This window comes from Zonotrichia leucophrys, unplaced genomic scaffold, assembly GCF_028769735.1.
Source record: "Zonotrichia leucophrys gambelii isolate GWCS_2022_RI unplaced genomic scaffold, RI_Zleu_2.0 Scaffold_557_33349, whole genome shotgun sequence".
Classification (NCBI taxonomy): domain Eukaryota; kingdom Metazoa; phylum Chordata; class Aves; order Passeriformes; family Passerellidae; genus Zonotrichia; species Zonotrichia leucophrys.
Genome location: NW_026992762.1, coordinates 1,303 through 27,349, shown reverse-complemented (window position 1 = coordinate 27,349; position 26,047 = coordinate 1,303). Strand labels below are relative to the sequence as shown.

At 47.8% G+C, this 26,047-nt stretch overlaps 1 protein-coding gene across 1 annotated transcript in view; it reads left to right on the top strand.

The window, feature by feature from the left end:
* The window catches only part of LOC135441816 (histone-lysine N-methyltransferase EHMT2-like), a gene marked incomplete at its 5' end in the record, with an annotated part of 31,680 nt that extends 5,875 nt beyond the window's left edge, over positions 1-25,805 (top strand). Inside the window, 14 exons of the mRNA XM_064701366.1 lie at positions 496-578; positions 926-1,032; positions 2,207-2,329; positions 3,898-3,999; positions 7,299-7,403; positions 9,349-9,503; positions 10,825-10,992; positions 12,923-13,067; positions 13,726-13,803; positions 18,013-18,128; positions 19,055-19,141; positions 19,713-19,791; positions 21,882-22,057; positions 25,059-25,805. Coding sequence (XP_064557436.1) covers positions 496-578; positions 926-1,032; positions 2,207-2,329; positions 3,898-3,999; positions 7,299-7,403; positions 9,349-9,503; positions 10,825-10,992; positions 12,923-13,067; positions 13,726-13,803; positions 18,013-18,128; positions 19,055-19,141; positions 19,713-19,791; positions 21,882-22,057; positions 25,059-25,212 — 1,678 coding nt within the window. The remainder of the gene's footprint in view (positions 1-495; positions 579-925; positions 1,033-2,206; positions 2,330-3,897; positions 4,000-7,298; positions 7,404-9,348; positions 9,504-10,824; positions 10,993-12,922; positions 13,068-13,725; positions 13,804-18,012; positions 18,129-19,054; positions 19,142-19,712; positions 19,792-21,881; positions 22,058-25,058) is intronic.
* Positions 25,806-26,047: the final 242 nt, after the last annotated feature.

The window sequence follows — 26,047 nt, the reverse complement described above, 5'->3', positions numbered from 1 at the left end:
GCAAAAAAATACACCTGGGGGGGATAAACCACACCTGGGGAGATAAACCACACCTGGGGGGGATAAACCACACCTGGGGGGGGATAAACCACACCTGGGGGGGGATAAACCACACCTGGGGGGGATAAACCACACCTGGGGAGGGTAAATCATCCCAAAACCACACCTGGGGGGGAATAAAAACACCCTAAAATTCCCTGGGGCTCCTTAAAATTACTCCCAGTCCATCCCAGTCCATCCCAGTCCATCCCAGTCCATCCCAGTCCATCCCAGTCCCTCCCAGTTCCATCCCAGTCCATCCCAGTTCCATCCCAGTCAATCCCAGTCCATCCCAGTCCCTCCCAGTCCATCCCAGTCCATCCCAGTTTGATCCCAGTTCCCTCCCAGTCCCTCCCAGTCCCTCCCAGTCCATCCCAGTCCATCCCAGTCCCTCCCAGTCCATCCCAGTCCCTCCCAGTCCCTCCCAGTCCATCCCAGTTCCCCCCATTCCCACAGGAGGAAGAAGCTCCGGTTCCACCCTCGGCAGCTTTACCTGAGCGTCAAACAGGGGGAGCTGGGCAGGGTCATCCTGATGCTCTGTGAGTCAAAAAAACCCCCAAAGTTTGGGGGGAAACCCTAAAAAAATCCCAAATTTGGGAAAATCCAAAAAAAAAAATCCCGGGAAAAAATCACAAAAATCCTGGGAAAAATCCCAAAAAAATTCCAGGAAAAATTCCCCAAAAAAACTGGGAAAAGAATCCCAAAATCTGGGGGGGGTGATTTGGGGTCATCCTGATGCTCTGTGAGTCAAAAAAAACCCAAAAAAACCCCCAAAATTTGGAGGGCAAACCCTGAAAAAATCTCGGGGGGGAAACCCTAAAAAATCTCATTATTTTACCCATTTTTTGTGTTTTTCACCCCATTTTTGTGCCCCTTTCCCCCCCAGTGGACAACCTGGACCCCAATTTCCAGAGCGACGCTCAGAGCAAGCGCTCGGCGCTGCACGCGGCCGCGCAGAAGGGACACCTGGAGATCTGTCACCTGCTGCTACAGGTAATGACACACCTGTGTGACCATTGACACACCTGTGACACACCTGGGACACACCTGAGTGACCATTGACACACCTGTGACACACCTGTGATACACCTGAGTGACCATTGACACACCTGTGATACACCTGAGTGACCATTGACACACCTGTGATACACCTGAGTGACCATTGACACACCTGTGATACACCTGGGACACACCAGTGCCATCCCAGTGTCCCCCAGTACAGCCCAAAGGGACACCTGGAGATCTGTCACCTGCTGCTGCAGGTGAGATACACCTGTGTGACACACCTGGGGCACACCTGTGTGACACACCTGGGGCACACCTGGGGCACACCTGTGTGACACACCTGACACACCTGTGATACACCTGGGATACACCTGTGACACACCGTGATACACCTGTGGACACACCGGTAACATCCCAGTGTCCCCCAGTACAGCCCAAAGGGACACCTGGAGATCTGTCACCTGCTGCTACAGGTGAGATACCTGTGTGACACCTGTGATACACCTGACACACCTGAGTGACACCTGAGTGACCAGTGACACCAGTACAGGGCTCCCAGTGCTCCCAGTATGGGATCTGTTGGTCAGTGGTCACTCATTGGTCACTCAGGGATCAGCAGTCACTCTGTGGTCACTCATTGGTCACTCAGGGTCACTCAGGGATCAGCAGTCACTCAGGGGTCACTCAGTGGTCACTCCGTGGTCACTCATTGGTCACTCATTGGTCACTCAGGGTCACTCATTGGTCACTCAGGGCTCAGTGGTCACTCTGTGGTCATTCTGTGCTCAGCAGTGAGCATAGATGGTCAGTGCTGGTCAGTTATGGTCAGTGGTCACTCATTGGTCACTCAGGGCTTAGTGGTCATTCTGTGGTCACTCACCAGTCACTCATTGCACTCCCAGGCCGGAGCCAACATCAACGCCGTGGACAAGCAGCGCTGGGGGGGGGTTGGTGATGGTCAGTGATGGTCAGTGGTCACTCAAGGGTCAGTAATGGTCAGTGGTCACTCATTGGTCACTCATTGGTCACTCAGGCCGGAGCCAACATCAACGCCGTGGACAAGCAGCGCCGGGGGGTGGATGGTCAGTGCTGACCATGGGTGGTCAGTAATGGTCAGTAATGGTCACTGGTCACTCACTGGTCACTCTGTGGTCACTCCCAGGCCGGAGCCAACATCAACGCCGTGGACAAGCAGCGCCGGACGCCGCTGATGGAGGCCGTGGCCAACGATCAGCTGGAGACGGCGCGGTACCTGCTGCAGCGGGGGGGGTGCGCGTATAGCCAGGTAATGACACCTGTGTGACGTCATCACACCTGTGTGACATCATCATCACACCTGTGACGTCATAGATACACCTGGGATATCATCACATACACCTGGGATATCACACACACACACACACACAGCGGTACCTGCTGCAGAGGGGGGGGTGCGCGTATAGCCAGGTAATGGATACACCTGTGTGACGTCATAGACACACCTGTGACGTCATAGATACACCTGGGATACACCTATGATGTCACACACACACACACACACACACACAGAGCGGTACCTGCTGCAGGAGGGGGTGCGCCTACAGCCAGGTAATGACACCTGTGTGACGTCATAGATACACCTGTGACATCATAGATATACCTGTGATACACCTATGATGTCATAGATACACCTGGGATATCATAGACACACCTGGGATATCACACACACACAGTGCGGTACCTGCTGCAGCGGGGGGGGTGCGCGTATAGCCAGGTAATGACACCTGTGTGACGTCATCACACCTGTGTGACATCATCACACACCTGGGATATCATAGATACACCTGGGACATCACACACACACACACAGCGGTACCTGCTGCAGAGGGGGGGGTGCGCCTATAGCCAGGTACGGACACACCTGAGTGACGTCATAGCACACCTGTGACATCATAGACACACCTGGGATACACCTATGATGTCACACACACACACACACACACACACACAGAGCGGTACCTGCTGCAGAGGGGGGGGTGCGCCTACAGCCAGGTAATGGATACACCTGTGTGATGTCATAGATACACCTGTGTGACATCATAGATACACCTGGGATATCACACACACACAGAGCGGTACCTGCTGCAGCGGGGGGGTGTGCGTATAGCCAGGTATGGACACACCTGTGTGACGTCATCATCACACCTGTGTGATGTCATCATGCACCTGTGACATCATAGATACACCTGGGATATCATAGATACACCTGGGACATCACACACACACAGCGGTACCTGCTGCAGAGGGGGGGGTGCGCGTATAGCCAGGTGAGACACACCTGTGTGACGTCATCATCACACCTGTGTGACATCATCATCACACCTGGGATATCATAGATACACCTGTGTTACATCATAGACACACACACACACACAGCGGTACCTGCTGCAGAGGGGGGGGTGCGCCTATAGCCAGGTAATGGACACACCTGTGTGATGTCATAGATACATCTGTGACATCATAGATACACCCATGACATCATAGATACACCCGTGACGTCACGCACACAGTGTGGTACCTGCTCGGGGGGGGTGTGTGTGTGTGTGCGTGTACAGCCAGGTGAGCTGTGACATCATCACCACACCTGTGATGTTACACACACCTGAAGCGCACGAACCATGACGTCATACCCACCCTGTGATGTCACAACCTCTCTGTATGACATCACCATCCCCTTTGTGACATCACCGTTCCCTTTATGACATCACCACTCCCTTTATGATCCCATTGCCCCCCTGTATGACGTCACCGCTCACCTGTACGACGTCACCGCTCCCCCGTGTGACGTCACCGCGCCCTCTGATGACGTCACAGGAGGAGGACGGCTCCACCTGCCTGCACCACGCGGCCAAGAACGGGAACCTGGAGATGGTGGAGCTGCTGCTGAGCACCGGCCAGGTGGACGTGAATGCACAGGTGAGGGTGTGGTCAGTGTGTCCTGAGAGTGGTCAGTGTGGTCAGTGTGTCCTGAGTGTGTCCTGAGTGTCCTGGCAATGGTCAGTGGTCAGTGGAGCTGCTGCTGAGCACCGGCCAGGTGGACGTCAATGCACAGGTGAGGGTCAGCGTGTCCTGAGTGTCCTGAGAGTGGTCAGTGTGTCCTGAGAGTGGTCAGTGTGTCCTGAGAGTGGTCAGTGTGGTCAGTGTGTCCTGAGTGTGTCCTGAGTGTCCTGGCAATGGTCAGTGGTCAGTGGAGCTGCTGCTGAGCACCGGCCAGGTGGACGTGAACGCACAGGTAAAGGGGTGGGCAGTGTGGTCAGTGTGGTCAGTGTGTCCTGGTGATGGTCAGTGGTCAGTGGAGCTGCTGCTGAGCACCGGCCAGGTGGACGTCAACGCACAGGTGAGGGTGTGGTCAGCGTGGTCAGTGTGTCCTGGGAACGGTCAGTGTGTCCTGAGTGTCCTGGGAGTGGTCATTGTGTCCTGGCAATGGTCAGTGGTCAGTGGAGCTGCTGCTGAGCACTGGCCAGGTGGACGTGAACGCACAGGTAAAGGTGTGGGCAGTGTGGTCAGTGTGGTCAGTGTGTCCTGGTGATGGTCAGTGGTCAGTGGAGCTGCTGCTGAGCACCGGCCAGGTGGATGTGAACGCACAGGTGAGCTCAGGTGTGGGCAGTGTGGTCAGTGTGTCCTGGGAACGGTCAGTGTGGTCAGTGTATCCTGAGTGTCCTGAGAGTGGTCAGTGTGTCCTGGCAATGGTCAGTGGTCAGTGGAGCTGCTGCTGAGCACCGGCCAGGTGAACATCAATGCACAGGTGAGGGTGTGGTCAGTGTGGTCAGTGTGTCCTGGCTGTGGTCAGTGTGTCCTGAGTGTCCTGAGAGTGGTCAGTGTGGTCAGTGTGTCCTGGGAACGGTCAGTGTGTCCTGAGAGTGGTCAGTGTGTCCTGAGTGTCCTGGCAACGGTCAGTGTGTCCTGGGGATGGTCAGTGTGTTCTGGCAATGGTCAGTGTGGTCAGTGTGTCCTGGGAGCGGTCAGTGTGTCCTGGGAGTGGTCAGTGTGGTCAGTGTGTCCTGGCAATGGTCAGTGTGTCCTGAGTGTCCTGGGAACGGTCAGTGTGTCCTGGCAATGGTCAGTGTGGTCAGTGTGTCCTGGGAACGGTCAGTGTGGTCAGTGTGGTCAGTGTGTCCTGGCAATGGTCAGTGTGTCCTGAGTGTCCTGGGAACGGTCAGTGTGTCCTGGCAATGGTCAGTGTGGTCAGTGTGTCCTGGGAACGGTCAGTGTGGTCAGTGTGGTCAGTGTGTCCTGGCAATGGTCAGTGTGTCCTGAGTGTCCTGGGAACGGTCAGTGTGTCCTGGCAATGGTCAGTGTGGTCAGTGTGTCCTGGGAACGGTCAGTGTGGTCAGTGTGGTCAGTGTGTCCTGGGAACGGTCAGTGTGTCCTGAGTGTCCTGGGAATGGTCAGTGGTCAGTGGAGCTGCTGCTGAGCACCGGCCAGGTGGACGTGAACGCACAGGTAAAGGGGTGGTCAGTGTGTCCTGAGTGTGTCCTGAGTGTCCTGGCAATGGTCAGTGTGTCCTGAGAGTGGTCAGTGTGTCCTGGCAATGGTCAGTGGAGCTGCTGCTGAGCACCGGCCAGGTGGACATCAATGCACAGGTGAGGGTGTGGTCAGTGTGTCCTGGGTGTGGTCAGTGTGTCCTGAGTGTCCTCACTGTGGTCAGTGTGTCCTGAGTGTCCTGGGTGTGGTCAGTGGTCAGTGGAGCTGCTGCTGAGCACCGGCCAGGTGGACGTCAACGCACAGGTGAGGGTGTGGGCAGTGTGGTCAGTGTGTCCTGAGTGTCCTGGGAGTGGTCAGTGTGGTCAGTGTGTCCTGAGTGTCCTGGGGGTGGTCAGTGTGGTCAGTGTGTCCTGAGTGTCCTCACTGTGGTCAGTGTGTCCTGAGTGTCCTGAGAGTGGTCAGTGTGGTCAGTGTGTCCTGAGAGTGGTCAGGGTGTCCGGAGTGTGTCCTGAGTGTCCTGGGGGTGGTCAGTGTGTCAGGGGATGGTCAGTGTGTTCTGGCAATGGTCAGTGTGGTCAGTGTGTCCTGGGTGTGGTCAGTGTGTCCTGAGAGCGGTCAGTGTGTCCTGGGAGTGGTCAGTGTGTCCTGGGAGTGGTCAGTGTGTCCTGAGTGTCCTGGCAATGGTCAGTGGTCAGTGGAGCTGCTGCTGAGCACCGGCCAGGTGGACGTCAACGCACAGGTGAGGGTGTGGGCAGTGTGTCCTGAGTGTGGTCAGTGTGTCCTGAGTGTCCTGGCAATGGTCAGTGCGGTCAGTGTGTCCTGAGTGTCCTCACTGTGGTCAGTGTGTCCTGGGGATGGTCAGTGTGGTCAGTGTGTCCTGGCAATGGTCAGTGTGTCCTGAGTGTCCTGGCAATGGTCATGTGTCCTGGGAACGGTCAGTGTGTCCTGAGTGTCCTGGCAATGGTCAGTGTGTCCTGGGAACGGTCAGTGTGTCCTGAGTGTCCTGGCAATGGTCAGTGTGTCCTGGCAATGGTCAGTGGTCAGTGGAGCTGCTGCTGAGCACCGGCCAGGTGGACGTGAACGCACAGGTGAGGGTGTGGGCAGTGTGTCCTGAGTGTCCTGAGAGTGGTCAGTGTGGTCAGTGTGTCCTGAGTGTCCTGAGTGTCCTGGCAATGGTCAGTGGAGCTGCTGCTGAGCACCGGCCAGGTGGACGTCAACGCACAGGTAAAGGGGTGGGCAGTGTGGGCAGTGTGTCCTGAGAGTGGTCAGTGTGTCCTGAGTGTCCTGGGAACGGTCAGTGTGTCCTGAGAGTGGTCAGTGTGTCATGAGTGTCCTGGGAATGTCCTGGCAATGGTCACTGTGTCCTCAGAGTGTCCTGAGTGTGGTCAGTGTGTCCTGGGATTGGTCAGTGGGTCAGGGATGGTCACTGACCCCGAGTGACCCCTGAGTGACCCCTCTGTGACCCCCCCAGGACAGCGGGGGCTGGACCCCCATCATCTGGGGATGGGTTGGGCTGGTCAGTGCTGGTCAGTGATGGTCAGTGATGGTCAGTGATGGTCAGTGCTGGTCAGTGATGGTCAGTGGCTGGTCAGTGATGGTCAGTGATGGTCAGTGCTGGTCAGTGATGGTCAGTGATGGTCAGTGATGGTCACTCTTGCCCCCCAGGACAGCGGGGGCTGGACCCCCATCATCTGGGGATGGGTTGGGCTGGTCAGTGGCTGGTCAGAGGGTGGTCAGTGCTGGTCAGTGCTGGTCAGTGATGGTCAGTGATGGTCACTCTTGCCCCCCAGGACAGCGGGGGCTGGACCCCCATCATCTGGGCGGCCGAGCACAAACACATCGAGGTCATCCGGCGGCTGCTGACCCGCGGGGCCGACGTCACCCTGACCGACAACGTGAGCGCACCTGGGGGGGCACACCTGGGCACACCTGGGCACACCTGAGGGGGCACAGCTGGGGAACACACCTGGGATACACCTGGGGACATTGGGAACACACCTGGGCACGCCTGGGGGTACCTGGGGACATTGGGAACACACCTGGGATACACCTGGGATACACCCTGACCGACAACGTGAGCGCACCTGGGGTACCTGGGATACACCTGGGGGCATTGGGAACACACCTGGGGGCATTGGGAACACACCTGGGCACACCTGGGCACACCTGGGGCACCTGGGCACACCTGGGCACACCTGGGGGCATTGGGAACACACCTGGGCACACCTGGGATACACCTGAGATACACGCTGACCGACAGTGTGAGTGCACCTGGGGGGGCACACCTGGGCACACCTGGGGGCACCTGGGACGTCACCCTGACCGACAACGTGAGCGCACCTGGGGAACACACCTGGGGGCACACATCTGGGCACACCTGGGGCACCTGGGCACACCTGGGCACACCTGGGATATACCTGGGATACACCCTGACCGACAACGTGAGCGCACCTGGGGGGCACCTGGGCACACCTGGGCACACCTGGGGGTACCTGGGGGGGCTGGGAGCACCTGGGGGCACCTGGGGGTACCTGGGGCATCTGGGGATACCTGGGATGTACTTGAGATACACCCTGACCGACAACGTGAGCGCACCTGGGGGCACCTGGGATACACCTGGGGGCATTGGGAACACACCTGGGGACATTGGGAACACACCTGGGCACACCTGGGATATACCTGAGATACACCCTGACCGACAACGTGAGCGCACCTGGGGGTACCTGGGCACACCTGGGGGGGCACCTGGGGGGTACCTGGGATACACCTGGGCACACCTGGGGGCATTGGGAACACACCTGGGCACACCTGGGGTACCTGGGCACACCTGGGGGCATTGGGAACACACCTGGACACACCTGGGGGTACCTGGGGGCGCATCTGCCTGCACTGGTGGTCAGTGATGGTCAGTGCTGGTCACTCTATCAGGAGGAGAACATCTGCCTGCACTGGGCTGGGTTTGGGTGATCAGTGGCTGTGTGTGGGTGGTCAGCAGTGGTCAGTGCTGGTCAGTGGCTGGCTGTGGGTGGTCAGTGATGGTCAGTGGTGGTCAGTGCTGGTCAGCAGTGGTCAGCAGTGGTCAGTTGGTCACTCTGTGTATCAGGAGGAGAACATCTGCCTGCACTGGGCTGGGTTTGGCTGGTCAGTGGCTGTGTGTGGATGGTCAGTGATGGTCAGTGCTGGTCAGCAGTGGTCACTCACGGTCAGTTGGTCACTCAGGAGGAGAACATCTGCCTGCACTGGGCTGTGTGTGGGTGGTCAGTGCTGGTCAGTGGCTGGCTGTGGGTGGTCAGCAGTGGTCAGTGCTGGTCAGCAGTGGTCATTTGGTCACTCAGGAGGAGAACATCTGCCTGCACTGGGCAGTCAGGGGGTGGGTTTGGCTGGTCAGTGGCTGGCTGTGGGTGGTCAGTGGTGGTCACTCACGGTCAGTTGGTCACTCACTGTCAGGAGGAGAACATCTGCCTGCACTGGGCAGTCAGGGGGTGGGTTTGGCTGGTCAGTGGCTGTGTGGGGATGGTCAGTGCTGGTCAGTGGCTGGTTAGTGGCTGGCTGTGGGTGCTCAGCAGTGGTCAGTGATGGTCAGTTGGTCACTCTGTGTATCAGGAGGAGAACATCTGCCTGTACTGGGCTGTGTGTGGCTGGGTTTGGGTGGTCAGTGGCTGGCTGTGGCTGGCTGTGGGTGGTCAGCAGTGGTCAGTGATGGTCAGTTGGTCACTCACTCTATCAGGAGGAGAACATCTGCCTGCACTGGGCTGTGTGTGGGTGGTCAGTGATGGTCAGTGCTGGTCAGCAGTGGTCAGTGCTGGTCAGCAGTGGTCAGTTGGTCACTCTGTGTATCAGGAGGAGAACATCTGCCTGCACTGGGCGTCGTTCACGGGCAGCGCCGAGATCGCCGAGGTTCTGCTGAACGCGCAGTGCGACCTGCACGCGGTCAACTTCCATGGGGACACCCCCCTGCACATCGCGGCCAGGGAGAGCTACCACGACTGCGTCAGGTATTGGGTCTGGGGGCTTCTGAGGGGTCTGGGGGCATTGGGGGAGTCACAGGGGTCTGGGGGCTTCAGGGGAATCAGGGGTTACAACTTCCATGGGGACACCCCCCTGCACATCGCGGCCAGGGAGAGTTATCATGATTGTGTGAGGTGAGGGAATTGGGTCTGGGGGCTTCTGAGGGGTTACATGGGGCTGGGGGCTTCAGGGGGGTCTGGGGGCTTCCCATGGGCTGGGGGAGTCACAGGGGTCTGGGGGCTTCAGGGGTCTGGGGACACAGGGACACAATTGTGTCAATAGAGGGAATTGGGTCTGGGGGCTTTGGGGAGAGTCAGGACAGGAGGATGCAATAGTGTCAATAGAGGGAATTGGGTCTGGGGGCTTCTGAGGGGTTACAGGGGTCAGGGGACACAGGGACGTGATTGTGTCAATAGAGGGAATTGGGTCTGGGGGCTTCAGGGGAGTCCCTGGAACGCTCCATAGAGGAGCCCATGGGGAGAAACCATTAAATGAGGGGGGGGTCCCTGAAATTTGGGGTGAATTTGGAGGGTCCCAGGGGGGTCCCATGAACTTGGGGAGGGGTCTGGAATTTGGGGAGGGGTCTCAGAAATTGGGGAGGGGTCTCAGAAATTGCGGACGGGTCTCGACAATTGGGGAGGGGTCTCAGATGGTTCCTGACCCCCCTCCCCAGTTTGGGGTCCCTGGAAGGCTCCTTAGGGGATCCCATGGGGAGAATCCATTAAATGAGGGGGGGGTCCCTGGAATTTGGGGTGAATTTGGGGGGTCCCAGGGGGGGGTCCCATGAATTTGGGGAGGGGTCTGGAATTTAGAGAGGGGTCCCTGGAATCTGGGGAGGGGTCTCAGGAACTGGGGAGGGGTCTCAAAAATTGGGGAGGGTTCCCAGGTGGTCGCTGACTCCCCCTCCCCCCGTTTGGGGTCCCTGGAAGGCTCCTTAGGGGATCCCATGGGGAGAATCCATTAAATGAGGGGGGGATCCCTGGAATTTGGGGTGAATTTGGGTGGATTTGTGGGGGTCTAATGAATTTGGGGAGGGGTCCCGGGACTTGAGGAGGGATCTCAGGAATTGGAATTTCCCATAATTTGGGGAGGGGTCTAAAATTTGGGGAGGGGTCTCACTTGGTCCCTGACCCCCCTCCCTAATTTGGGGTCCATAGGGGATCCCACGGGGAGAATCCATTGAAGGGCAGGGGGGGGGGATCCCCGGAATTCAGGGGTGAATTTGGGTGGGTTTATCGAGTTCCCATCAATTCGGGGAGGGGTCCCGGAATTTGAGGAGGGGTCCCTGACCCCCCGCTGCCCCCCCAGCCTGTTCCTGTCGCGCGGGGCGGACCCCGAGGTGCGGAACAAGGAGGGCGATTCCCCCCTGGACCTGACCCCGGAGCGCTCCGAGGTCTGGGTGGCGCTGCAGCTGAACCGGAAACTGCGCCTGGGGGCGGCGGGCCGGGCCCTGCACACCGAGCGCATCGTCAGCAGGTAGCAAAGGGTTAATTCGGGTTAATTTGGGGTTTATTTGGGTTTATTTGGGGTTTATTTGGGTTTATTTGGGGTTAATTTGGGGTTAATTTGGGGTTTATTTGGGGTTTCTGTCCCCCAAACTGCGCCTGGGGGCGGCGGGGCCGGGCCCTGCACACCGAGCGCATCGTCAGCAGGTGCGAAAGGGTTCATTTGCGTTAATTTGGGGTTTATTTGGGGTTGTTTGGGGTTAATTTGGGGTTAATTGGGGTTTATTTGGGGTTAATTTGGGGTTTATTTGGGGTTTTTATGTCCCGAACTGCGCCTGGGGGCGGCGGGGCCAGGCCGGGCCCTGCACACCGAGCGCATCGTCAGCAGGTGCGAAAGGGTTAATTTGCGTTAATTTGGTATTTATTTGCGTTAATTTGGGGTTAATTTGAGTTTTCTTGTTAAAGGATTTATTTGGGATTTTTTCTGATTTTTTTTTTCAATTTTTTTTGTGTTTTTTTTTTGATTTTTAAAGGATTTTTTGGGGGTTTTTGGTGATTTTTGCCTCACAAGTTGAGGCAGCTGCATCGGTAGCAGGTGGGAACGGGACCTAAAGGGTTAATTTGGGGTTAATTTAAATTTTCTTTTTAAGGGATTGATTTGGGATTTTTTTCTGATTTTTTTTCCAATTTTTTTCGTGTTTTTTTTCGATTTTTTAAATTATTTTTTTGGGTTTTTTGGTGATTTTTGCCTCACAAGTTGAGGCAGCTGCATCGTCAGCAGGTGGGAAAGGGTTAATTTGCGTTAATTTTGTATTTATTTGGGTTAATTTGGGGTTTATTTGGGTTAATTTGGGGTTAATTTGAGTTTTCTTTTTAAGGGATTTATTTGGGATTTTTTTCTGATTTTTTTTCCGATTTTTTTTGTGTTTTTTTTCGATTTTTAAATGATTTTTTTGGGTTTTTTGGTGATTTTTGCCTCACAAGTTGAGGCAGCTGCATCGTCAGCAGGTGGGAAAGGGTTAATTTGGGTTAATTTTGTATTTATTTGGGTTAATTTGGGTTTAATTTGGGTTAATTTGGGGGTTTTGTTTTATGGATTTTTTCCCTGATTTTTCCTGATTTTTTTTCTGAAGTTTTCCTGATTTTTTTTTTAATTTTTGCCTTTATTTTGACTTTTTAACGATTTTTTTTTTTTAAACGATTTTTGGGGTTTTTTGGTAGTTTTTTTTTTGCCATTTCTGGGTGGATTTTTTTGTTAATTTTTGCCATTTCTGGGTGGATTTTCGTCATTTCTGGGTGGGTTTTTTGTTAATTTCTGCCATTCCTGGATGGATTTTTTTGCCATTTCTGGGTGGATTTTTTGCCATTTCTGGGTGGATTTTTTTGTTAATTTTTCCCATTTCTGGGTGGATTTTTTTGCTATTTCTGGGTGGATTTTTTTGGGAATTTTTGCCATTTCTGGGTGAATTTTTTGCCATTCCTGGGTGGATTTTTTTGTGATTTTTGGGTGGTTTTTTGCCATTTCTGGGTGGATTTTTTTGTGATTTCTGGGTGGATTTTTTTTTGATTTTTGGGCGGATTTTTTTGCCATTTCTCCGTGGATTTTTGCCATTTCTGGATGAATTTATTTGTTAATTTTTGCCATTTCTGGGCGGATTTTTTTGTGAATTTTTCCAATTTCTGGGTGAATTTTCTTGCGATTTCTGGGTGGATTTTTTGGGATTTCTGGCTGGATTTTTCCCATTTCTGGGTGGATTTTTTTTTTTTGTGATTTTCCCATTTCTGGCTGGATTTTTTTGCCATTTCTGGGTGGATTTTTTTGTTAATTTTTCCCATTTCTGGCTGGATTTTTTTGCCATTTTCCCATTCCTGGCCGGATTTTCCCGGGGTTTTTTCCATTCCTGCCCCGATTTTATTCCTGATTTTTATTTTTTTCCCATTTTTCCCCTTTTTTGCCCCAGGGACGTGGCCAGGGGCCACGAGAACGTGCCCATCCCGTGCGTGAACGGCGTGGACGAGGAGCCGTGTCCGCAGGACTACAAATACATCGCCGAGAACTGCGAGACCTCCACCATGAACATCGACCACAACATCACCCACCTGCAGGTGCTGCAGGGAAATGGGGAAAAAACGGGAAAAAACGGGAAAAAACGGCGAAAAAACGGGGAAAAACGGTGAAAAAATGGGGAAAATCGGTGAAAAAATGGGGAAAATCGGCAAAAAAATGGCATTTTTAGGGGTAAAAATCGGATAAAAATTGGATTTTTGCAGGTAGAATTGATGGGAAATGGGGATTTGGGGGTACTGGGATGGACTGGGATGAACTGAGGGGAAAAAATGGGAAAATTCAGTGAAAAAATGGGGAAAATCGGTGAAAAAATGGGAAAAATCGGTGAAAAAATGGGATTTTTGGGGTAAAAATTGGATAAAAATTGGATTTTTGCAGGTAAAATTGATGGGAAAATGGGGATTTGGGGGACTGGGAGGGGATTGGAGGCGTTTTGGGGGGAATTTTGTGGATTTTGGTGAATTTTGGGTGAATTTTGGTGAATTTTGGGTGATTTTGGTGAATTTTGGGTGAATTTTGGGTGAATTTTGGTGAATTTTGGGTGAATTTTGGTGAATTTTGGTGAATTTTGGGTGATTTTTCAGCACTGCACCTGCCAGGACGATTGCTCCTCCTCCAACTGCCTCTGTGGGTGAATTTTGGTGAATTTTGGGTGAATTTTGGTGAATTTTGGGTGAATTTTGGGTGATTTTTCAGCACTGCACCTGCCAGGACGATTGCTCCTCCTCCAACTGCCTCTGTGGGCAGCTCAGCATCCGCTGCTGGTACGACAAGGTGAGCTCAAAAAAACCCCAAAAAACCCCAAAAATACCCAAAATATCCTCAAAAATATCCTAAAAATATCCCTAAAATATCCCCAAAAATATCCTGAAAATATCCCTAAAATATCCCCAAAAATATCCAAAAAATATCCTCAAAATATTCTCTAAAATATTCCCTAAAATATCCCCTAAAATACCCCAAAAATATCCTCAAAATATTCTCAGAAATATCCAAAAAAATCCTCAAAATATCCTCAAAAATACCCAAAAAATATCCTTAAAGTATCCTGAAAATATCCTCAAAAATATCCTCAAAATATTCCCAAAAATACCCAGAAAATATCCTCAAAAATACCCAAAAAATATCCACAAAATATTCTCAAAATATCCCCTAAAATACCAAAAAAATATCCTCAAAATATCCAAAAAATATCCTTAAAAATATCTCCTAAAATATCCTCGAAATGTCCTCAAAATATCCTCAAAATATTCTCTAAAATATCCTCAAAAATATCCAAAAAATATCCGAAAAATATCCCCTAAAATACCCCTAAAATATCCCCAAAATACCCTAAAATATCCCCAAAATATCCACTAAAATACCCAGAAAATATTCTCAAAATATCCTCAAAAATACCAAAAAAATATCCACAAAATATTCTCAAAATATTCCCTAAAATATCCTCAAAAATATCCCCAAAATATCCTCAAAGTATTCTCAAAAATATCCAAAAAAATCCACAAAATATCCTCAAAATATCCCCAAAAATACCCAGAAAATATCCTCTAAATATCCTGAAAATATCCCCAAAATATCCTCAAAAATATCCTGAAAATATTCTCAAAATATCCTCAAAATATTCCCTAAAATATCCTCAAAAATACCCTAAAAATATCCTAAAAATATCCTGAAAATATCCCAAAATATCCCCCAAAATAGCACAAAAATACCCTGAAAATATCCCCAAAAATAGCCTGAAAATATCCTCAAAATATCCCTAAAATATCCTCAAAATATCCTCAAAATATCCCCAAAATATCTTTTAAATATCCCAAAAAAATCCCCTAAAATATCCCCAAAAATATCCTCAAAATATTCTCCAAAATATTCTCAAAAATATCCCAAAAAATATCCATAAAATAGCCTCAAAATATCCCTAAAATATTCCCAAAATAGCCCCAAAATATCCTGAAAAAATTACCCAAAATATCCCCAAAATATCCTGAAAATATTCCTAAAATATCCTGAAAATATCCCCTAAAATATCCTCAAAATATCCTCAAAATATCCTCAAAATATCCCCAAAATATCCTCAAAAATACCCAAAAAATATCCTCAAAATATCCTCAAAATATTCCCTAAAATATCCTCAAAATATCCCCAAAAATACGCAGAAAATATCCTCAAAATATCCACTAAAATATCCACAAAATATCCTCAAAATATTCTGAAAATATCCTCAAAATATCCTCAAAATATCCTCAAAAATACCCCCAAAAATATCCAAAAAATATCCACAAAATATCCTCAAAATATCCTAAAAAAATTCTCAAAAAATATCCCAAAATATCCTGAAAATATCCCCTAAATATTCTCAAAATATCCCCTAAAAGACCCAAAAAATATCCTCAAAATATCCCCAAAATATCCTCAAAATATCCCCTAAAATATCCCCTAAAATACCCAAAAATATCCAAAAAATATCCTCACAATATCCCCAAAATACCCCCAAAATATCCTGAAAATATTCTCAAAAATATCCAAAAAATATCCTCAAAATATCCTCAAAATATCCCCAAAAATACCGAAAAAATATCCTTAAAATATCCTGAAAATATCCCCAAAATATCCTCAAAATATCCTCAAATATCCTCAAAATATTCTCAAAAATATCCAAAAAATATCCTGAAAATATTCCCTAAAATATCCTCAAAATATCCTGAAAATATCCCCTAAAATATCCTCGAAAATACCCAAAAAATATCCTCAAAATATCCTCAAAATATCCTCAAAAATACCCAAAAAATATCCTGAAAATATCCTCAAAATATCCCCAAAAATACCCAAAAAATATCCTTAAAGTATCCTGAAAATATCCCCAAAATACCCAAAAAATATCCGAAAAATATCCTCAAAAATATCCAAAAATATCCTAAAAATATCCCTAAAATACCCCAAAAATATCCCCCAAAACCCCTAAAATAATCCCCAAAATATCCCAAAAAATATCCCAAAAATTAAAAAGAAAAAAAACCAAAAATATCCCCAAAATACCCCAAAAATATTCTCAAAAATCCCCTGAGTTTTTGGCCATTTTGGGGTATTTTTAAGGATATTTTTGGGATATTTTTAAGGATATTTTGGGGCTGGTTCTGGGGGTGTTTTTGGGCGTATTTTTGGGTATTTTTAAGGGGTATTTTTGAGCTGTTTTGGATATTTTTAAGGGTATTTTTGGGTTGGTTCTGGGGGTATTTTTGGGGTGTTTTGGGGTATTTTTAAGGATATTTTTGGGCTATTTTGGGGTATTTTTAAGGGGTATTTTTGGGCTGTTTTGGGGTATTTTTAAGGATATTTTTGGGGTGGTTCTGGGGATATTTTTGGGCTGTTTTGGGGTATTTTTAAGGATATTTTTGGGTATTTTTAAGGGGTATTTTTGGGCTGTTTTGGGGTATTTTTAAGGGGTATTTTTTGGGTGATTTGGGGTATTTTAGGGATATTTTGGGGTGGTTTTGGGGGTGTTTTGGGCTGTTTTGGGGTATTTTTAAGGGGTATTTTGGGGTATTTTTAAGGATATTTTGGGTTGGTTTTGGGGGTGTTTTTGGGGTGATTTGGGGTATTTTAAAGGTTATTTTTGGGCCATTTTGGTGTATTTTTAAGGATATTTTTGGGGTGGTTCTGGGCGTATTTTGGGGTATTTTTAAGGGGTATTTTTGGGATGATTTGGGTATTTTAAGGATATTTTTGGGCCATTTTGGGATATTTTTAAGGATATTTTGGGGTATTTTTAAGGATATTTTTGGGGTGATTTGGGGTATTTTTAAGGGGTATTTTGGGGTATTTTTAAGGATATTTTTGGGGTGGTTCTGGGGGTATTTTTTGGCTGTTTTGGGCATTTTTAAGGATACTTTTGGGTGTTCTGAGGGTGTTTTTGGGCTGTTTTGGGGTATTTTTAAGGATATTTTTGGGTATTTTTAAGAGGTATTTTTGGGCCATTTTGGGGTATTTTTAAAGGATATTTTTGGGGTGGTTCTGGGGGGTTTTGGGGTGATTTGGGGTATTTTTAAGGGTATTTTTGGGGTGGTTCTGGGGGTATTTTGGGGGATTTTTAAGGATATTTTGGGGTATTTTTAAGGATATTTCTGGGCCGTTTTTGGGGTATTTTTAAGGATATTTTTGGGCTGTTTTGGGTATTTTTACGGATATTTTTGGGGTATTTTTAAGGGGTATTTTGAGCTGTTTTGGGGTATTTTAAGGTTATTTTTGAGGTGGTTCTGGGGATATTTTTGGGGTGATTTGGGGTATTTTTAAAGGGTATTTTTAAGGATATTTTTGGGCCATTTTGGGGTATTTTTAAGGATATTTTTGGGGTGATTTGGGGTATTTTTTGGGCATATTTTTGGGTATTTTTAAGGGTATTTTTGGGTGATTTGGTGTATTTTCAAGGTATTTTTGGGCTGTTTTTGGGGTATTTTTAAGGATATTTTTGGGGTGATTTGGGGTATTTTTAAGGGGTATTTTGGGTATTTTTAAGGATATTTTGGGGCTGTTCTGGGGCATTTTTAAGGATATTTTTGGGTATTTTTAAGGGTATTTTTGGGCTGTTTTGGGGTATTTTTAAGGATATTTTTGGGTATTTTTAAGGGGTATTTTTGGGCCGTTTTGGGGTATTTTTAAGGATATTTTTGGGCTGGTTCTGGGGGTGGTTTGGACTGTTTTTCGGGTATTTTTAAGGATATTTTGGGTTGGTTTTGGGGGTGTTTTTGGGGTGATTTGGGGTATTTTTAAGGGGTATTTTGGGTATTTTTAAGGATATTTTTGGTATTTTTAAGGGGCATTTTGGGGCATTTTTGAGGGTGTTTTTGGGCTATTTTGGGGTATTTTAAAGGGGTATTTTTTGGCTGTTTTGGGATATTTTTAAGGATATTTTTGGGCTGTTCTGGGGATATTTTTGGGCTGTTTTGGGGCATTTTTGGTCACTTTTGAGCCCCTTTTCCCCCGCAGGACGGGCGGCTGCTGCAGGAGTTCAATAAAATCGAGCCCCCCCTGATCTTCGAGTGCAACCAGGCCTGCACGTGCTGGAGGAGCTGCAAGAACCGCGTGGTGCAGAGCGGCATCAAGTGAGGGCAACAAAAACCCCAAAATCCAAATTTCTGTGCCCAAAAATACCCCAAAATCCCGAATTCTGCACCCAAAAAACCCCAAAATCCCAAATTCTGCACCCAAAAATACCCCAAATCCTGAATCCTGGGCCCCAAAAACCCCAAAATCCCAAATTCTGTGCCCAAAATCCCAAATTCTGCACCCAAAAATACCCCAAAACCCTGAAATCCCAAATTCTGTACCCAAAAAACCCCAAAATCCAAAATTCTGTACCCAAAAATAACCCAAAACCCCAAAATCCAAATTTCTGTGCCCAAAAATACCCCAAAACCCCGAAATCCCAAATTCTGTGCCCAAAAATACCCCAAAACCCCAAAATCCAAATTTCTGCACCCAAAAATACCCCAAATCCTGAATCCTGGGCCCCAAAAACCCCAAAATCCCAAATTCTGCACCCAAAATCCCAAATTCTGTACCCAAAAATACCCCAAAATCCAAAATTCTGTACCCAGAAATACCCCAAAATCCTGAATTCTGTACCCAAAAACCCCCAAAATCCCAAATTCTGCACCCAAAATCCCCAAAATCCCAAATTCTGTACCCAAAAATACCCCAAATCCTGAATTCTGCACCCAAAAATACCCCAAAATCCCAAATTCTGTACCCAAAAATACCCCAAAACCCAAAATTCTGCGCCCAACAATACCCCGAATCCCTGAAATCCCAAATTCTCCCCTAAAATTCCCATTTTCACCCCAAATCCCCTTTTTATCCCATAATCCCATTATTTCCCCATTTCCCCCCCCAAAATTCCCATTTTTCCCCCCAAAATTCCCATTTTCCCCCCCAAAATCCCCATTTTCCCCAAAATTCCCATTTTCCCCCCACAATCCCCATTTTCCTCCCTTTTTCCCAAATTTCCCTGTTTTTCCCCCATTTCCAGGGTCCGGCTGCAGCTTTACCGCACGGCCAAGATGGGCTGGGGGGTTCGGGCGCTGCAGGCGATTCCTCCGGGCACCTTCATCTGCGAGTGAGCCCCAAAACTCACCCCAATCACCCCAAAATTCAGCCCAAAAACAGCCCAAAATCATCCCAAAATCACCCCAAAAATAGAGCAAAATTACCCCAAAATTCACCCCAAAAATGGAGCAAAATTACCCCAAAATCACCCCAAAATTCACCTCAAAATCACCCCAAAATCACCCCAAAAATGGAGCAAAATCACCCCAAAATGGGCAGGAAAAATCCCAAAATTGGGAGGGAAAAAAATCCCCAAAAATGGGGAAGGAAATGGCAAAAAATGGGAGAAAAAACCCCAAAAATGGGGTGGAAAAAACCCCAAAAATGGAGAAAAAAATCCCAAAAACGGGGAGGGAAAAAAATCCCCAAAAATGGGGGAAAACACCCCAAAAAATGGGAGAAAAAAACCCAAAAATGGGGGGGAAAAAAAATCCCAAAATGAGGAGGGAAAACCCCAAAAATGGAGAAAAAAAAACCATTGTATTTTCTGGTGAATTTTGGCCATTTTTGGGTGCCCCAAATTGAGCATTTTTGAGCCTTTTTTGAGCATTTTTGAGCATTTTTGAGCGTTTTGTGCCCAGGTACGTGGGCGAGCTGATCTCGGACGCCGAGGCCGACGTGAGGGAGGACGACTCGTACCTGTTCGACCTGGACAACAAGGTGGGGAGGGGACCCCAAAATTCGGGGGGACCCCAAAATTCGGGGGACCCCAAAATTGGGGACACTGGGTCTGCCCCATTGACCCCAATGGGGTTTAATCCCATTTTAGGGGTCCCAGAGATTTTTGGGGGGCTCCAGAATTTTTTGGGGGGTCCCTAAAGGTGCTGAGGGTCCCCAGGTGTGAATTGAAAGACCCCAAAAATTTTTGGGGTGACCCCAAAATTTGCGACAGCAGCTCTGCCCCATTGATCCCAATGGAGCTTTAATCCCATTTTGGGGTCCCAGGGATTTTTTGGGGGTCCCAGCGATTTTGGGGGGTCCCTAAAGGTGCTGAGGGTCCCCAGGTGTGAATTGAAAGACCCCAAAAATTTTGGGGTGACCCCAAAATTCAGGACACCAGGTGTACCCCATTCACCCAATGGGTTTAATCCCATTTAAGGGGTCCCAGGGATTTTTGGGGTCCCAAATTTTTTGGGGGTCCCAAATTTTTGGGAGGGTCCCAGGATTTTTGGGGGTCCCTAAAGGTGCTGAGACTCCCCTGGTGTGAATTGAAAGACCCCAAAAATTTTGGGTGACCCCGAAATTTGGGAAAACCAGGTCTACCCCATTGACCCCAATGGGGTTTAATCCCATTTAAGGGTTCCAGAGATTTTGGGGGTCCCAGAATTTTTGGGGGGTCCCTAAAGGTGCTGAGGGTCCCCAGGTGTGAATTGAAAGACCCCAAAAATTTTTGGGGTGACCCCAAAATTTGGGACACCAGGTCTACCCCATTGACCCAATGGGGTTTAATCCCATTTTGGGGTCCCAGAATTTTTTGGGGGGTCCCTAAAGGTGCTGAGGGTCCCCAGGTGTGAATTGAAAGACCCCAAAAATTTTTGGGGTGACCCCAAAATTCGGGACAGCAGCTCTGCCCCATTGACCCCAATGGGGTTTAATCCCATTTTGGGGGTCCCAGAATTTTTGGGAGGGGTCCCAGAATTTTTTGGGGGGCCCCTAAAGGTGCTGAGACTCCCCAGGTGTGAATTGAAAAACCCCAAAAATTTTTGGGGTGACCCCAAAATTTGGGACACCCGGTGTACTCCATTCACCCAATGGGGATTTAATCCTATTTAGGGATTTTTTGGGGGTCCCAGAATTTGGGGGTCCCAGAATTTGGGGGTCCCTAAAGGTGCTGAGGTCCCCAGGTGGAATTGAAAGACCCCAAAAATTTTGGGGTGACCCCAAAATTCGGGATACCGGGTCAAACCCCATTGACCCCAATGGGGTTTAATCCCATTTAAGGGGTCCCAGGGATTTTTGGGGGATCCCAGAATTTTTGGGAGGGGTCCCAGGGATTTTGGGGGGTCCCTAAAGGTGCTGAAGGTCCCCAGATGAGCAGGTGAGGGGACCCCAAAATTTTTGGGGTGACCCCAAAATTCGGGACAGCAGCTCTGCCCCATTGACCCCAATGGGGTTTAATCCCATTTAAGGGTCCCAGAATTTTTGGGGGGGTCCCAGAATTTTTGGGGGGTGGTCCTGGGAATTTTGGGGGTCCCAGAAATATTTGGGGGGGGGTCCTGGGAATTTTAGGGATTCCCAGAAATTTTTTGGGGGTCCCCTGAAGGTGCTGAGGGTCCCCTGTTGAGCACTGAGACCCCACCTGAGCACAGAAAAAAAACCCCAAAATTTTCAGAAATTCCCCCAAAACCTGCCCTGCCCTCCCTTCGGTGGGCGTGGCCACACGCGGTAACCCCGCCCCCTGCGTGGCTCCGCCCCCTGCGTGGCCGCACTCAGTGACCCCGCCCCCCTCACGTGGCCCCACCCCCTGCGTGGCCGCACTCAGTGACCCCCGCCCCCCCGCGTGGGCCCGCCCGCACTCAGTGACCCCGCCCCCCCCCCCCCCCCCCGCGTGGCTCCGCCCCCCCGCGTGGCCCCCGGGTGACCCCGCCCCCCGCGTGGCCCCACCGGGTGACCCCGCCCCCTCGCGTGGCCCCGCCCCCTGCATGGCCGCACTCAGTGACCCCGCCCCCTCACGTGGCCCCGCCCCCGCGTGGCCGCACTCAGTGACCGTGGCCCCGCCCCCCCGCGTGGCCCCGCCCCTTTTCCCGCAGGACGGCGAGGTTTATTGCATCGACGCCCGTTACTATGGCAACGTCAGCCGCTTCATCAACCACCTGTGCGACCCCAACATCATCCCCGTGAGGGTGTTCATGTTACACCAGGACCTGAGATTTCCACGGATTGCTTTCTTCAGCAGCCGCCACATCCGGCCCGGGGAGGAGCTGGGGTGCGATTTATATCGATTTATTGGGGTTTGATAGGGTTTTATATCGATTTATTGGGGTTTATTGGGGTTCATGCTGCACCAGGATCTGAGGTTTCCCAGGATTGCTTTCTTCAGCAGCCGCCACATCCGGCCTGGAGAGGAGCTGGGGTGCGATTTTATATCGATTTATTGGGGTTTTATATTGATTTATTGGGGTTTATTGGGGTTCATGTTACACCAGGATCTGAGATTCCCCAGGATCGCTTTCTTCAGCAGCCGCCACATCCGGCCCGGGGAGGAGCTGGGGTGCGATTTAATTGTGTTTTATATCGATTTATATGGATTTATTGGTGTCTTATATTGATTTATAGTCATTTATTGGGGTTTGATAGGGATTTATTGGGGTTTTATAGGGATTTATTGGGGTTCATGGTGTCCATGCTGCACCAGGACCTGAGATTTCCTGGGATTTTATATTGATTTATTGGGGTTTTATATTGATTTATAGTCATTTATTGGGGTTTTATAGGGATTTATATGGATTTATTGGGGTTTATTGGGGTTCATGCTGCACCAGGATCTGAGATTCCCCAGGATTGCTTTCTTCAGCAGCCGCCACATCCGGCCCGGAGAGGAGCTGGGGTGCGATTTTATATCGATTTATATCGATTTATATTGATTTATTGGGGTTTGATAGGGATTTATAGGGGTTTTATATTGATTTATTGGGGTTTGATAGGGATTTATAGGGATTTATTGGGGTTTTATATTGATTTATTGGGGTTTTATAGGGATTTATTGGGGTTTGGTAGGGATTTATTAGGATTTATTGGGTTTTATTGGGATTTATTTGTGTTTTATATTGATTTATTGGGGTTTTATATTGATTTATTTGTTTGATAGGGATTTATTGGGGATTTATAGGGATTTATTGGGGTTTTATATGGATTTATTGGGGTTTGATAGGGATTTATTGGGATTTATTGGGGTTTTATATTGATTTATAGGGATTTATTGGGGTTTTATATTGATTTATAGTCATTTACTGGGGTTTTATATTGATTTATTGGGGTTTGATAGGGATTTATTGGGGTTTTATATTGATTTATTGGGATTTTATTGGGATTTATTGGGATTTTATATTGATTTATTGGGGTTTTATATTGATTTATTTAGGTTTAATTAGGGTTTGATAGGGAATTATTGGGATTTATTGGGGTTTTATTGGGGTTTGGTAGGGATTTGTTGGGAATTTGTAGTGTTTTATATTGATTTATTGGGGTTTTATAATGATTTATAGGGATTTATTGAGGTTTTATTTATAGGGATTTATTGGAGTTTGATATTGATTTATTGGGGTTTATATTGATTTATTGGGGTTTGATATTGATTTATTGGGGTTTGATAGGGATTTATTGGGGTTTGATATGGATTTATTGGGTTTGATAGGGATTTATTGGAATTTTTGGGGTTTTATAGGGATTGATTGGGGTTAACTTAGGGACAATTTTGGGACACTTAGGGCCAATTTAAGGTTATTTAAGGACATTTCGAGCCATTTAAGGACATTTAGAGGAAATTTAAGGACAATTTAAGGACATTTAGGGCCAATTTTGGGCATTTAAGGACAATTTGGGGCCATTTTAGGACATTTAAGGACATTTAGGGCCAATTTTAGGACATTTAAGGATATTTAGGGCCAATTTTAGGATATTTAAGGATATTTAGGGCCAATTTAGGATATTTAAGGACATTTAGGGTAAATTTGGATCCATTTAAAGACATTTAGAGGAAATTTAAGGACAATTTAGGGACATTTCGAGCCATTTAAGGACAATTTAGGGCCAATTTTAGGGCCATTTAAGGACATTTAGGATCATTTTAGGACATTTAAGGATATTTAGGGCCAATTTTGGGCATTTAAGGACAATTAGGGCCATTTTAGGACATTTAAGGATATTTAGGGCCAATTTTGGGCATTTAAGGACAATTAGGATCATTTTAGGATATTTAAGGATATTTAGGGCCAATTTTAGGGCCAATTTTAGGACATTTAAGGACATTTAGGGTAAATTTGGATCCATTTAAAGACATTTAGAGGAAATTTAAGGACAATTTAAGGACAATTTAGGGACATTTTAGGATATTTAAGGACATTTAGGGCCAATTTTAGGGACATTTAAGGACATTTAGGGCCAATTTTAGGACATTTAAGGATATTTAGGGCCAATTTCGAGTCATTTAAGGACATTTAATACCATTTTAGGATATTTAAGGACATTTAAAGATATTTAGGGCCAATTTTAGGGACATTTTAGGATATTTAAGGATATTTAGGGCCAATTTTGGGCATTTAAGGATATTTAGGGACATTTAGGGCCAATTTTGGGCATTTAAGGACAATTTAGGGCCAATTTTAGGGCCAATTTTAGGGACATTTTAGAACATTTAAGGACATTTAGGGCAAATTTTGGGCATTTAAGGACATTTAGGGCCAATTTTAGGACATTTAAGGACATTTAGGGCCAATTTTAGGATATTTAAGGCCAATTTAAGGATATTTAGGGCCATTTTAGGACATTTAAAGACATTTAGGGCCAATTTTAGGGCCATTTAAGGAAATTTAGGGCCATTTTAGGATATTTAAAGATATTTAGGGCCAATTTTAGGGACATTTTAGGACATTTAAGGACATTTAGGGCCAATTTTGGGCATTTAAGGATATTTAGGGCCAATTTTAAGGCCAATTTAAGGACATTTAGGGTAAATTTTAGGACATTTAAGGACATTTAGGGCCAATTTTAGGACATTTAAGGACATTTAGGGCCAATTTTAGGGACATTTTAGGACATTTAAGGACATTTAAGGATATTTAGGGCCAATTTTTGGGCCATTTAAAGATATTTAGGGCCAATTTTAGGCCCATTTCAGGCCAATTTCAGGGCATTTCAGGCCGATTCCTCTCCGATTTTTCGCCCACCTCCCATTTTCTGATTTTCCCATTTTTTTGCCCCAATTCCAGGTTCGATTACGGGGATCGGTTCTGGGACATCAAGAGCAAATATTTCCCGTGCCAGTGCGGCTCCGAGAAATGCAAACACTCGGCCGAGGCGGGCGGGGGGCGCGGGGAGGGCGCCGAAATTCTGCCGCCATTGCTGGCGCTGCCCCCGCCCTGAGGGACCCAAAATCCACGGAAATAACCCCAAAAATATCCCCAAAATCCTGGAAAAATCCCGGAAAAAATCGCCCAAAAATAACCCAAAAAATCCCAGAAAAATTCACAGAAAATTCCCCGAGCTGCTGCCGCCATTGCTGGCGCTGCCCCCGCCATGAGGGACCCAAAATCCACGGAAATAACCCCAAAAATATCCTGGAAAAATCCCCAAAATCCTGGAAAAATCCCGGGAAAAATACCCCGAAAATAACCCAAAAAATCCACAAAATATCACCCAAAAATCCCCCCAAAAATTCCCCGAGCTGCTGCCGCCATTGCTGGCGCTGCCCCCGCCCTGAGGGACCCAAAATCCACGGAAATAACCCCAAAAATATCCCCAAAATCCTGGAAAAATCCCGGAAAAAATCCACAAAAAATCCCGGGAAAAATCGCCCAAAAAATCCCAGAAAAATCCACAGAAAATTCCCCGAGCTGCTGCCGCCATTGCTGGCGCTGCCCCCGCCCTGAGAGACCCAAAATCCATGGAAATAACCCCAAAAATATCCTGGAAAAATCCCAGAAAAATCCCGAGAAAAATCGCCCAAAAATATACCCCAAAAAATCCCGGAAAAATCCTGGAAAAAATCCACAAAAAAATCCCGAAAATAACCCAAAAAATCCGGAAAAATCCCGGAAAAAATCCCGAAAATAACCCAAAAAATCCCGGAAAAATTCCCGAAAATAACCCAAAAAATCCCGGAAAAATCCCTGAAAAAATCCACAAAAAAATCCTGAAAATAACCCAAAAAATCCCGGAAAAAATCCACAAAAAAATCCCGAAAAAAATACCCCGAAAA